This window comes from Gopherus flavomarginatus, chromosome 1 (genome assembly GCF_025201925.1).
Source record: "Gopherus flavomarginatus isolate rGopFla2 chromosome 1, rGopFla2.mat.asm, whole genome shotgun sequence".
In the NCBI taxonomy this organism is placed as follows: domain Eukaryota; kingdom Metazoa; phylum Chordata; order Testudines; family Testudinidae; genus Gopherus; species Gopherus flavomarginatus.
Genome location: NC_066617.1, coordinates 122,991,462 through 123,003,796, shown reverse-complemented (window position 1 = coordinate 123,003,796; position 12,335 = coordinate 122,991,462). Strand labels below are relative to the sequence as shown.

Sequence of the window (12,335 nt, the reverse complement as noted above, 5' to 3'; positions counted from 1 at the left end):
CTGGAAGGAATTCCACTGGTGGTTCCAAAGGCGATAAATAACAACACACTCTAGCCCAGATAATTACTAATAAGACTATACAATAACCTCCTCAAAACAGCAACTGTTCCTGAAGACTGGAAAGTAGTTAATGCAATGCTTCAGCTTCAAATCAGAGCCACAGGGGATACTGGGAATTACAGACCAGTGAGCTTCACCTCAGTTCCAAGGAACTCAATTGAGCGTGTAATTAAGGAGAAAGCAGAACATTACACTTGGATAATAAAAACAGATAGGGACAAACCAACACAGCTTCTGTAAAGGAAAATATGTGCCTCTTTGAACTGTTAGGATACTTCACAGGAATAATAAATTAAAACATAGACACAAAGGGACTAGTGGACATAAATTTACTCTGATTTCAAAAAGCATTTGATGAGTTCCCTCCATAAGAGACTATTAAAGAAAATAAATAACCAAGGGTAAAGAATTATGCAGGATTAATAACTGGGTAAGGCATAAACAACACAGTAACAATAAATAACTAGTCTTCAAAGTGGAGGAAGATAAGAGTGTCCTAAAGCCAGTATTGGGACTCATATTTCTCAGTATACAAGGCCTAAATTTCCAAAAGTGACTAGTGCTTTTGAATGCCTAACATGAAACACCTAAAAAGGGCTGATTTTCAGAAGTGCTGAGCACCTATCCTCTGAAATTCAGGCCCCTTTAAGGTGTCTCAAACTGGCCTATCCAAAAGTTGAAACTGCCTCAAATCATTTTTGAAAATGTAGGCTCCAATTCTGCAAAGACATATGTGGATGCTTGACTTTAAGTACCAGAGTAGCCTCATTAACTTCAGTGAAACCACCCAAGCACTTAAATTTAATAATATGAAGTCTTTGCATGTCTCTGGCCTTTGTTTTTTTGAAGGAGGACAGGTGTAGCAAGTGAAGTAAGTTGGCTGATGACTTGAAACTCTTCAGGTTAATGAAAACTAAGAAATGTAACTCCAGATCTACATAAAGTGAGAGATTGGCAGTATGATAGAGGATAGAATTTAACTTAGATAAAGGTAAGGTAATAAACAGAGTTGGCCAAAAATTTTCCAAGGAAAGTTTTTTCATCAGTAAATAGGTTTGCATTGAAAACAAAATGTTTCACAGACCATTCTGAATTTTTGACAAAAAAATTTTCAGTCTAAATTTTTTTCAAAATGAAAATTTTAGATCCCCCCGTTGAAACATTTCCCAAATAAAACTATACAAGAAATAACTGAAATTTTAGAATTCTCATTTTTTTCATTTGAAATTGTGTTTCCCCCCATTTTCTGAATGTTCTCCAACCTTTGCCAATTCAAAAGCAGTCTGAAAGCCCTGAAAGGGTTCTTTTTCTTTTAAAGTAACACTTTCAGTGATAAAGAAACTCTTCCATTTTGAAGTGTTAACACTAAAACCAAAGTGTTATTTTTATAAATGAAAATGGCATCCCCCCCATTATTCTTCTCAAACTGGAAAAAGCAGAAAAACAGTAAAAAGGATGGGGGGAAAAACACAAAAATATTTTTGATGGAAAATTAGAATTTCTCCAATGGCAACATTCTAAAAGGTATTCTTCACACAACACAGAATCAATCTGTGGAACTCTTTGCCAGAGGATGTTGTGAAGACAAAGACTATAAACAGAGTTCAAAAAAAGAACTAGATAAGTACGTGGAGGATAGGTCCGTCAATGGCTGCTAGCCAGGATGGGCAGGGATGGTGTTCCTAGCCTCTGTTTGCCAGAAGCTCGGAAGGGGCAACACTTGATAATTACCTGTTCTGTTCATTCCCTTTGAAGCATCTAGTTTTGGCAACTGTTGGAAGACAGGATACTGGGCTAGATGGATCTTTGGTCTGACTCAGTATGGCCATCTTTAGGTTCAGCCGGCTCCAGTAATAAACATTGTCAAAAAACAAAACAAAATACAACACACAACAGAAAGAGCTAAATTTAATATACAGGAAAGACACAGGGGTCTTTGAGGAGATAAGTGAAGGCATATAGGCTGTGCCTGACAGCAACTGAACAGGACAACAGTGTGCATTGAAAAAGGATGGGAAATTACACATACACTACTATGCCGTGACAAAAATATAGTATAACCTGGATTATCTCATCTCATTTGAGGTGGCCACCTAATCCAGTGACTGGAAAACTACCAAGAAAGGTGCTGAAAATGGCCAGAGAAGTGTAAGATTGCTAAATCTAGAATTGTATCAGATAGTACAGTATTTAAATAAATCCTTTATTGCCTAATCCTCCAAAGCACAAGAGTTCAAGAGGAATTGGTTAGAACTGGAAAAATAAAAAAATTAACCCCTTCCTCTTACATTGTCCTGTGTACCTCAGCTAAAACCACTTCTGCACAGGGATCCAGGAAGGACAAAAAAATCCTCCCACAATACACTATACACCAATTGCTAGAATTGTTCCTGTTGGATGCTCTGGGATATACATACCCCCATTAATTCTAGCACTAAACGTATGCAGCTGCTGTGTCAGAATAGATATGGGTATACAGGGGCATGTGTGGCTCTGTAGTATGGGCTCTTGGAGGCAGGCTTGGCTAACATGCAATCACATGTGCACCAGCCAGTATGTGGGTACACATTGCAGCATAGACTTATCCTTAGAGAACACTCCTTGTGACCTCAACAGGGGCAGGGAGTACAGGCCTACCTCAAAATGAGAACACAGGATACTCAATACTGTTAAAGTACAGGAAATTTTGAACAAATAAAGGGTAATTACTTCTTCACATCATTTGAATCTGTGGAATTCACTGCCTTTAGGGTCGAAAGCTGTGGCTTGATTAAAGAAAGGTGTGTAATTTTATTACGACTAACAAGATGTGTAGCTTTGTAAGATAACATAAAAGATAATGAAATCTCATGTTTTAGTCTGTAAATCTCCTATGGGACTCAAAAAGTAATGTTCCTCCAGAGACTTTAAAGTTCAGATAGACAGACTACAAGCTCTTCAAGGCAGGAACATTCATTAAATCCCACTGAAGGCAATGGGACTTTTTCTACTGATTTTAATGGGTGCAGGATTGGGCTCTAAATGGAGACACTCAGTACATAACATGTAATGAGGAGGATACTGGACTGGAGCGGGTATTGATCGCTTTCCATTGCCAAATTATGTTTGCTATGTTTCCAACAGAAATGTTTTCCTGAAAATTCTCATGTCTGTCTGAATCATATTATTTTCAAAGGATTATTTTCAGAGTCGAGAGTGGATTGAATGGAAGGAATCACTGCCCTGCAAAGAGCAAGGCCACCGGGGGGGGGGCAAGAGGGGCAATTTGCCCCAGGCCCAGGCTCCGCAGGGGCCCCCATGAGAGTTTTTCGGGAGCCCTGGAGCGTGGTCCTTCACTCGCTCTGGGGGGCCCGGAAAACTCTTGCGGGGTTGGGCCCTGGAGTGTCTTCCACTCCCGGTCTTCACCGGCGGGGGGGGTCCTTCCACTCCGGGGCGGAAGGACCCCCCGCCAGCGAATTACCGCTGAAGCGGGACCTGCCACCGAAGTGCAACCCAGTCTTCATCAGTAATTCGGTGGCGGGGGGCCCTTCCTTTCCGGGACCCGCCGCCGAAGTGCCCCAAAGACCCGCGACGGGGATCCCCTGCCACTAAATTACCGCCGAAGAGTGGGCTGCACTTCGGCGGTGGGTCCCGCTTCGGTGGTAATTCGCCAGTGGGGGGCCCTCACTGCGGGTCTTCGGGTCACTTCAGCGGCGGGTCCCGGAATGGAAGGGCACCCCGCCGCCGAACAGGGTTGGCTCTAGACATTTCGCCGCGCGGGGGGCACCCTGCCTCTTGCTGGTCCTGCGGCTCCGGTGGACCTCCCGCAGGTGTGGCTGCGGATGCTCCACCGGAGGTGTGGGACCAGCAGACTCTCCGCAGGCACGCCTGCGGGAGGTCCACCGGAGCCGCCTGCCGCCGACGGCCCCAGGCCCCCTGAATCCTCTGGGCAGCCCTGGCATAGAGTGTTACATAATTCTTCAGGCTACTATCAACCTTTCAGTTTATTTACGGTAAAAAGAGTACTTACTTGCAGAAGACTGTGGAAGGCATTTGCTTATGATGCTCTGAAGGACAAATGTTTGCTACACAAAACTCCCCACACATTTATTGAGAATACACAATGGGTATTTATATCTGTGGTAAGCAAGCAAGTTATTTTTCTAAGAAAAGAGAGACCAGGGTACGGTAATCACTATAGATTGGGGACTTCTTTTCCTGCAAGTCTTTGCTATAAATGCATTGAAGAAAAACATGACCACAGTGTGATATAAAGATTACTTGCATGAGTCAAGATTTGTAAGATCAGATGCTGCTGATCTTTAAAATTGCCTAAGCTACCTCACTGCAATGCATATACATTGTATTAAACAACAAAGGATAACACTGGTCTACAATTTTTGAGAAATCATCTGCTTCAGAGATAAAATGTGATATTTATTATGTATTTTGATGTGCTGAATTCAAATATGACAATTAAAACAACTGATTGACTACTGTTTCTAAGATATTTAAGTTTTTACGTTTTATGTCTATGTATATTGTGTAGATAGTAGAGTTTTAATCATTAATTGTAAACCTAGGTCTTTTCATGTGTTTATGGTTGCTTTACATGACAATATTTCACCTGTCCTGTTTATGTAACACTTTAAAAATCAGCAAAAGGGTTATATAAATAAAATTTATTATGAAACAAAAGGCAAAAAACTATTATGTACATAGCTTAGTCCTATTCAGTGTCTACTCGGCGCTTCTTGGCTTGTCTCTTGTATTCATTAAATGGAGCATCTCTTGTCACTGTCCAGCAATAGTCTGCAAGCATTGATGGGCTCCATTTGCTCTGATAGCCTGCCAGGAGATTCCACTGCTGTAGTCTGGAGCCCAACAGCTCTGCCTTACTCTTGGGTAGTTCCAAATCCCTGACAAGGTCATTCAGTTCACCTTGTGTTAGGAGGTGTGGTTCAGAGGAGGAGGATGGGAGAAAATGTGGGTCCTGTGACATTGATGGTTCAGGATCAGAAGTTTCATCCTCTTCCTCGTCTGACTCAAGTGAGAATGATTCTGTTGCATCAGGAACCAGCAGTCCTTCTCCGTGGGGTACTGGGCGTACAGCTGATGGAATGTTTGGATAATGCACAGTCCACTTTTTCTTCTTTGATACATCTTTCCCAACTGGAGGCACCATGCAGAAGTAACAATTGCTGGTATGATCTGTTGGCTCTCTCCAAACCATTGGCACTGCAAAAGGCATAGATTTCCTTTTCCTGTTCAACCACTGGCCAAGATTTGCTGCACAAGTGTTGCAGCATATGTGCGGGGCCCACCTCTTGTCCTGATCTCCAATTTTGCAGCCAAAAGAAAGGTGATAGGCTTTCTTAACCATAGTGGTTATACTGCGCTTTTGTGATGCAAAAGTCACTTCACCACAAACATAGCAGAAGTTATCTGCACTCTTCACACAAGTACGAGGCATCTCTGCTCACTTTGGCTAAACAGAAATGTGTCCCTTTGCAAAATCAAACACTGACAAATAAGAGAGCATGACACTATGATTTCTAGAGCTGATCTAGGGCAATTTGTTCAGCAGAGTGATGTAAGCTTCGTTATGATTGCATCATCCATGACTTCTAGGAATAACATGATGCAATTCATATCATGTATGATGCAATACCAGCTTCAGATTGCATCATTCATTGTTTTGCCTAAAAAGCAAGTACTGTCCAAACCCAGTCACAGATTTATTCATAGATCCAGTCAAAGATGTATTTTAGTCATTTCTGGTTTAAATTGAGATCCTTTCCCTTTATAACTCACTTATCCTCCGCCATTCCCAAGGCAAGGGTCGTATATACTGACCCAATAGCATATCTTGAAAACTAGAGCCAATCAACAATTTTAAGCATCATTTTCGTTCTCAGTGACCCAGAATTAGTAAAGTTGGACTACATTTATTTCAGAAGCATTTTGGCTGTAGAGCAGTGTAATAAGAGAGACATCACAAACATAGTGCTGAGGATTTTAAAAAAGTTTGCTGTTGTTTTTATGGACATCACTTTAGGGGTTCAACTGAGGTGAATTACTGATTTGGGGCATGGTCAAAAGGCAGATAACTTTTGGGGAACTGAGCTAAAAATCTACTAAAAGGTTACTCAAAGATGGGGCTAACAAGCGAACTGCTTCAGGTCTGCACGTGGAAAAGGAATGGATAGATGCAAATAGCATCAAGTATTCACGTTGTGGGTGATGGAAGTCTGATATCCTTGTGTCACTATTATCTGTCAGACACTACATTTGATGAAGAACACACAATGCTCATGTGTATTACAACCATCTTTCTCAGACCTACTCAGTGTACGTGAGCGCAAGGAGTAAGCATATCACTCCCTAGTGTCTACGGCCTACAGAAAACATCAGCCCTATTCCTAGTAAGGATGCATGAATGAGTCACAAGTTGTATCGCTTTGGAATCTATTGAAAATAGAGCAAAATATTTGCATGGATGAAAAGGAACAAAATAGCTGCTATAAATAAATGACTTTTTTCAAATGGTACTTCTACATTAAACAAAGCTGTATAATGTCATTACATTATTTTATAATGAAAATAATAGCTATAGCATTCCTGTCTAAACTGTGGGTGTTGGGCCTTCTGCTGCACTCCAGGGGCCAAATCTTTCCCTCCTAAATCATTTTGCCCTCAGGCAAAAGTACCATTCAAGTAAGCTCTAGATAGACTCTGGTAGCTTTGGCTGAGTAACAGATGCAGCACTTGACTCAGGGTGTGTATGTATGTCTCTTTGTGACTCTACTGTGCATTATTCTTTCTACAGAAAATTGGTAAAATTAAGGGAGCCTCTTGAATGACTGATGATGATTTTGAGCACTGCAAATAAATCTTTTGTCCACATGGTTCAGAACTAATTAGCCCTATCAGCTTCCTTCGTACCAGTAGGCCCACACTTATTTTGGTCTAATATGCTGGAAGACAAGGGGAAAAAAAGGAAGGATTAACTCAAGCTGATTCATTCTGGGATGGGTCAGGTGATTATGAGGACAAGTGAAGAAAGGACTCCACACATCAATCTGATTGTCAGTGCCAGGCAGATATTTTTATCCATCATATATACTGCTATACAGTTTGTCTCATGTTTGGGGTGTACTGAAATGTCTATGCACACTTCTAGTTATTATAATTTCATCCTAATTCATCCTTTCATAATTTCATAGTCAAGAATGGAACTAGAATAGGTATGGCAAGTACTTACTTATTCACAGAATATGTACAGCCAGGAAGTGAGAGCTGCCACACAATAACTCAACCCCGACTAGTTGGAATCAATATTTGGGGTGTAAATCATGGGCCCCATTGACATCCCTGGGGCCAGGATTTCACCCTATGCGTGGGAGTGTAGTTGATCCCGCATGCCCAGTCAGTGTTTGGTCTCTATGTTAAAAGTGACAAGAAGGATGTCAATTACATTTAGCTGTGGGATTGGATTTGTGCTATGGACAACTGCCCACTAGAAAAAAAAAATGAGACCACGAATTGTTTTCTCATCGGCCAGCCATCAGATGGTAACTAGTTCTAGCCACTGCTGAACTGGATCAAACTCATACTACTGACCTAAAAGAGAAGATCTCCATATCCCACTATTAATTCTTTCAGCCCTCTCCTGATAAGGTTTTAAGAATGCTACAACATGCTAAGTATAATACCTCTAAAGATTCAGAGGGAAAAAAAGCAAGGACTCATTTACAATTTTCATGTATGTTTTAGGATACTTAAGTTTTATCAGAACACTGTTTACACTTTATAATTAATGTTATTGTAGATACCAACCTTTTTATGCTTCCAAATTTTTGTGCATGACCTAAAATCTTTCCAAAATCTATATGGAACATGTGGCCAGCGTTTGTCAGCATGATGTTGTCATTGTGTCGGTCACAGACTCCCAGAATGAAGGTAACAACGCACCAGCCAGCACAGGAATGAAAGAAATTCTTTATTGCCTGATTAAACAAAACAAAAACACAAAGAAGAAATATACAGTAATGTATTTTTGCAGTACTAACATGAATACCAAGTCCCACAAGCTCTTGTGCACATGCTTAGAGTTAAATACAGGCCTAAGCGTTTGCAGGTTCGGGACCTAAAATAATCACATGAGAACTTCCATAGTACAGCAGACCAATGGTTCACCTAGACAGTTCTATCTCCAGCAGTAACTTATTTTGGATAGTTCTTTTGCATTTAGGTGGAACCTTTCACTCAAGAACCCATACAACTTTACAAACGCTAATTAATGAAGCCTCACAACATCCCTGGGCAAGGAATCCGACCTCCATTTTACAGAGTGGTAAACTCAAATATAGTAAGGTTAAGTGAACTACCCAAAGTATGAGAGATTCAGTGGCAGATCTAGGAATCAGGGTGGCTCTAGCTTTTTTGCTCCCCCCAAGCACGGCAGGCAGGCTGCCTGCAGCGGCTTGCCTGTGGGAGTCCCCTGATCCCCTGGCAGCCTGCGGGAAGTCTGCCGGTTCTGCACCTTCAGCGTACCCACCGTCGAATTGTCGCTGAAGCCGCGGGACCGGCAGATCTTCCACAGAAATGCCGCCGAAGGCTCGCTTTCTGCTGCCCTCATGGCAACCGGCAGGCTGCCCCCCGCGGCTTGCCGCCCCAGGCATGTGCTTGGAGAGCTAGTGCCTGGAGCCACCACTGCTGGGAATACATGACGAGGAGTCCTGATTCCTAAACCCCTGCTCTAACCACTAGATACTCACAAAGGCTTTGTCTACACTGCATGCTTCTTTTGGCAGCACATAGAGTTTGTACTCAGGTAGGGCCCAGCATGGGTTTAAGTATCAGTGTAGACTGTGAGGCACAGTTTAGGCAACTAGAGTACAGACACGTCTGAAGGGTACCCAAGTACATACTATACATGACTCTCTACTAGCGGAAACTATGTAGAGTCCTGCTGCCTCCCAGCTGTTGGAGCCTTTCCCCATTGCAGGAAAAGACTCTAGCAGCTGGGAAAGGCACCAGCAGTGGGGAAAAGCATGGGGTGGGGGGAGAGGGGCAAAAGGGGAAGAGTGGAAACAAGGAAAGGCTCCGGCAGCTCCCTGCTGGCTAGAGCCCTTCCCCACCACAGGGAAAGAAAGACTCTGCCCCATGCCGTATCACAGATAAGAGGAGAGGGAGAAGAGAATTCTTCCTAGCTCTAGATGGTGATCAGATTTATACAAAGCATGAGGAACTATAGCCCATGCAGGTTTTATCTTCGCTACTACTGTGTAACAACCACAGATAGCATTCTCAATTGTAAGGGTCTGAATCTCCTGGGAATCTTACTAAGCTATCTGTCTTAATAATAATGTGAGCCATTTATATGCAGACTCTATAAAACCTAATTCACGATTATTAAGTTCTTGGTCAAAACCTGAGTGCATACAGTACTGTACCATCTTTATACTATACTATCCAATATAAAAAATTGTTGAGTACTGATATTACTGTAGTATTATGGTGCTAAATCTACTGATTTTGATGATAGCACTCTGGTGTGATTAGACCACAGCTCAAGAACTCAGGGTGCCTGGGGCGTCTTCCTGATTGTGCCACTTAGTCGCTAGGTGGCTTTGGAGACGTCACTTCACCTTTCTATGCCTTTGTTTGCCCAACTGTAAAATGACGATAATAAAGCTTACTCACCTATGTGAGTTCAGTATCCAAGTGCAAAGTCTTAATATCAAAAGAAGACAAATGGTGAGAGCAGGATACAAACAATTATACAGACATCCTATGCAATCAGAAATGACTATTTCATTTCTTAAAAAAATGAACATAATGCGTAACAAATGGGGATTTTTTTAGAACATTCCATGTTATTTGACTTACTAAAAAACCCAACAAAACTGGATTTTTGACTGATAATTGATAGCTGTCTCAATTTTCAATCAAAATGTCAGCAGCATCTTTACTGTAAATATATACGGTAATAATTATTACATTAAAGCTGCTTCTAAAGGTTTAGATTGAAAATTTGGATAAATAAATACACAACAAATGAACCAACCCCCACATGCTGGCAAAAAAAATGTATATGTTGATGCTTACAATTAGGCATCAAATTAGATGTCTCATTTTCAGAGTAGCTCGGCACCTGGAGCGCTCTTTAAATTGGGCAAAAAGTATGGCTACTAATCTACTGCAGGTATGGGGATGTGTTCAAAAATTCCTCAGGACGCTAAAAATTTCAAAGCCTTTTTGTGAACCTCAAGACATGCCCCGCCTAAAAAGAATGTGCATAAGTGACTTCATGGTTTCTTTCTTTTAAGAGAGAAACCTCTGCTTTTGCAGTTTCCCCAATTTCCTGGATGATATATAACCAGATGTGTAACACTAGTTTGCATAAAACCAGATGCTTTACACAGGATCCCATAATGTAAAAGGACGAGCATGACCTGATGCATTATATTACTGGGGGAATTCAATGAAATACAGTTTTCTAAAAGTGTGACATTTTTAAGCACAGAAAAGATACCGTATGTGTGATTATAAATAAAACACCACATCTCACTATCGGGATTAAAACAAACAAACAAACAAACTCACTCTAGGTTTGGTATCTATTTACTTAATTTTGTCTTCAACTTCTTCTTACTTCACCCTTCTATCTTCAAGTATGGTATTTTCCTGACTTTTCTTATTGTTCCTGAAAAAACACTGCACTGAATCTGGTCCCTTGCAATCTGGCCAAAGAAATTGATGTGCCATTTCAGAAGACTTGATGGTACATTGATCTGTTTTCCCTGACTTCAGGAGATTGTGCATATCACCATTTGCTTTTTCATTTGTAAAATAAACAATTTATGCAATGTTCCATTTTAATATACCTCTTGGTAACTTGATTCCAAAGGATGATGATGACTGAACCATTTTTTAATTGTGTTTTCCTTCAGTGGTCCTATCAGTCCAGACTCCCTGTGGATCTTGGCTAGAGTTGTAGCATCTGACACCATCTGTACTAGTCCTAATCAAAGAGAAGGAGTTCACATGAAAAACTCACAATTTTAAAAAAGGGGCAGAGTGTTTATTAATTTGCATTGCATTGTATCATGTCACCCCATGGAGAGAATTACACACACATTTCAATTAACCATAAAAGTCTATACAGTATTAGATGACCTAGAAAAAGGATGATTGGGAGCTTCTCTTCGCCCTGCCTCATAAAACAAGAACAAAGGGCTACACAATGAAATTAAAGATAAATTAAAAACTGATCAACGGAAATGCTTTTCCACACAATGGACAACTAGATTGTGGAGTTCACTGCCAAATGACATCATGGAGCCCAAAAATTTAGCAAGATTCAAAGCATTGTGAGGATAAAGATTGTGAGGTGCTCAGATACTCTGGTCACAAGGGCCACAGAAGTACCTAAGATAGACAGACATCCGGGGTTTATTCTCATGCCCGACCTGTATCCTTTAAAAGATATTAAACTGAGAGTTAGTGTAACGGAGGGGAACTAATTATAGCATCTTCCTTCTCCAGATATAGTATTTTATGGTTACTTTTTGAAGGGGAATCTTTCTGGTTCTGCCTTGGTCATGGAAAGAAAGGATGAAGAGGATCCCTTTCCAGTTCCCATCAACCACCTGCCACATCCCTGAATCCTCCGTGGCTCCTGCAGGCCTCCTCCCATTCCCCAAACTTTCTCTGCAGCATGGCTCCAAAGGCCAAAAATGCTGTATTTTTCATTTCTGTACTGTAGGTAATCTGGATTCTTCAGCTCTTTATTGTGCTAGAATTATTCTCAGTAAAAAGGTCTATTGCCATCAGTAAATTTCTTTAGCAAGTAATTGGCATCCTTGCTATGGCTTTGTTACAACAACCATAAAAGAAAGGAATAAATAAAGCTTTCATATGAGCCAAGCTTGCCTTAAGCAGTATGAACAGCAAGGGTGGTATTTCAAACAACGCTGGGTGGTTTCTGGAACTTTATTAGTCTATCGCCAAAACCTAAATAAGGGCCAGATTTGCAAAGGAGCTTAGCACCCACTAATTCCCATGGCAACACTTCTGATCAGGTTTTCAGAAGTTCTTACTTGGTGCCTAAATGAGAAGTTTTTTTGAGAGTGCAAGACGAGTTGTGGGTGCCTAGGCTTTAAATTCAGGCCTGAGTTGCTACAAAACCTCATTAGCTTAGGTTCTATTTCTTCTGAAGTGGGGGGAAAAAAAAAGTTAACCTCTCTAAATCTACAAAGATGTTTAGGACCCAACTGAGGGTGGTTCTG

The 12,335-nt window shown here is 41.1% G+C and overlaps 1 protein-coding gene across 4 annotated transcripts in view; it reads right to left on the bottom strand.

Moving 5' to 3' along the window:
- Window positions 1-12,335, bottom strand: part of PIK3C2G (phosphatidylinositol-4-phosphate 3-kinase catalytic subunit type 2 gamma) — a 307,432-nt gene that overhangs the window by 123,949 nt on the left and 171,148 nt on the right. For all 4 annotated transcript variants that reach the window (XR_007776329.1, XM_050967900.1, XM_050967911.1 and 1 more), the window contains 2 exons: window positions 10,932-11,068; window positions 7,879-8,048 (listed from right to left, as the gene is read on the bottom strand). Coding sequence is in view for 3 of the 4 variants with exons in the window: in XM_050967900.1 (XP_050823857.1) it covers window positions 7,879-8,048; window positions 10,932-11,068 (307 nt within the window). In the remaining variant the exon portion in view is untranslated. The remainder of the gene's footprint in view (window positions 1-7,878; window positions 8,049-10,931; window positions 11,069-12,335) is intronic.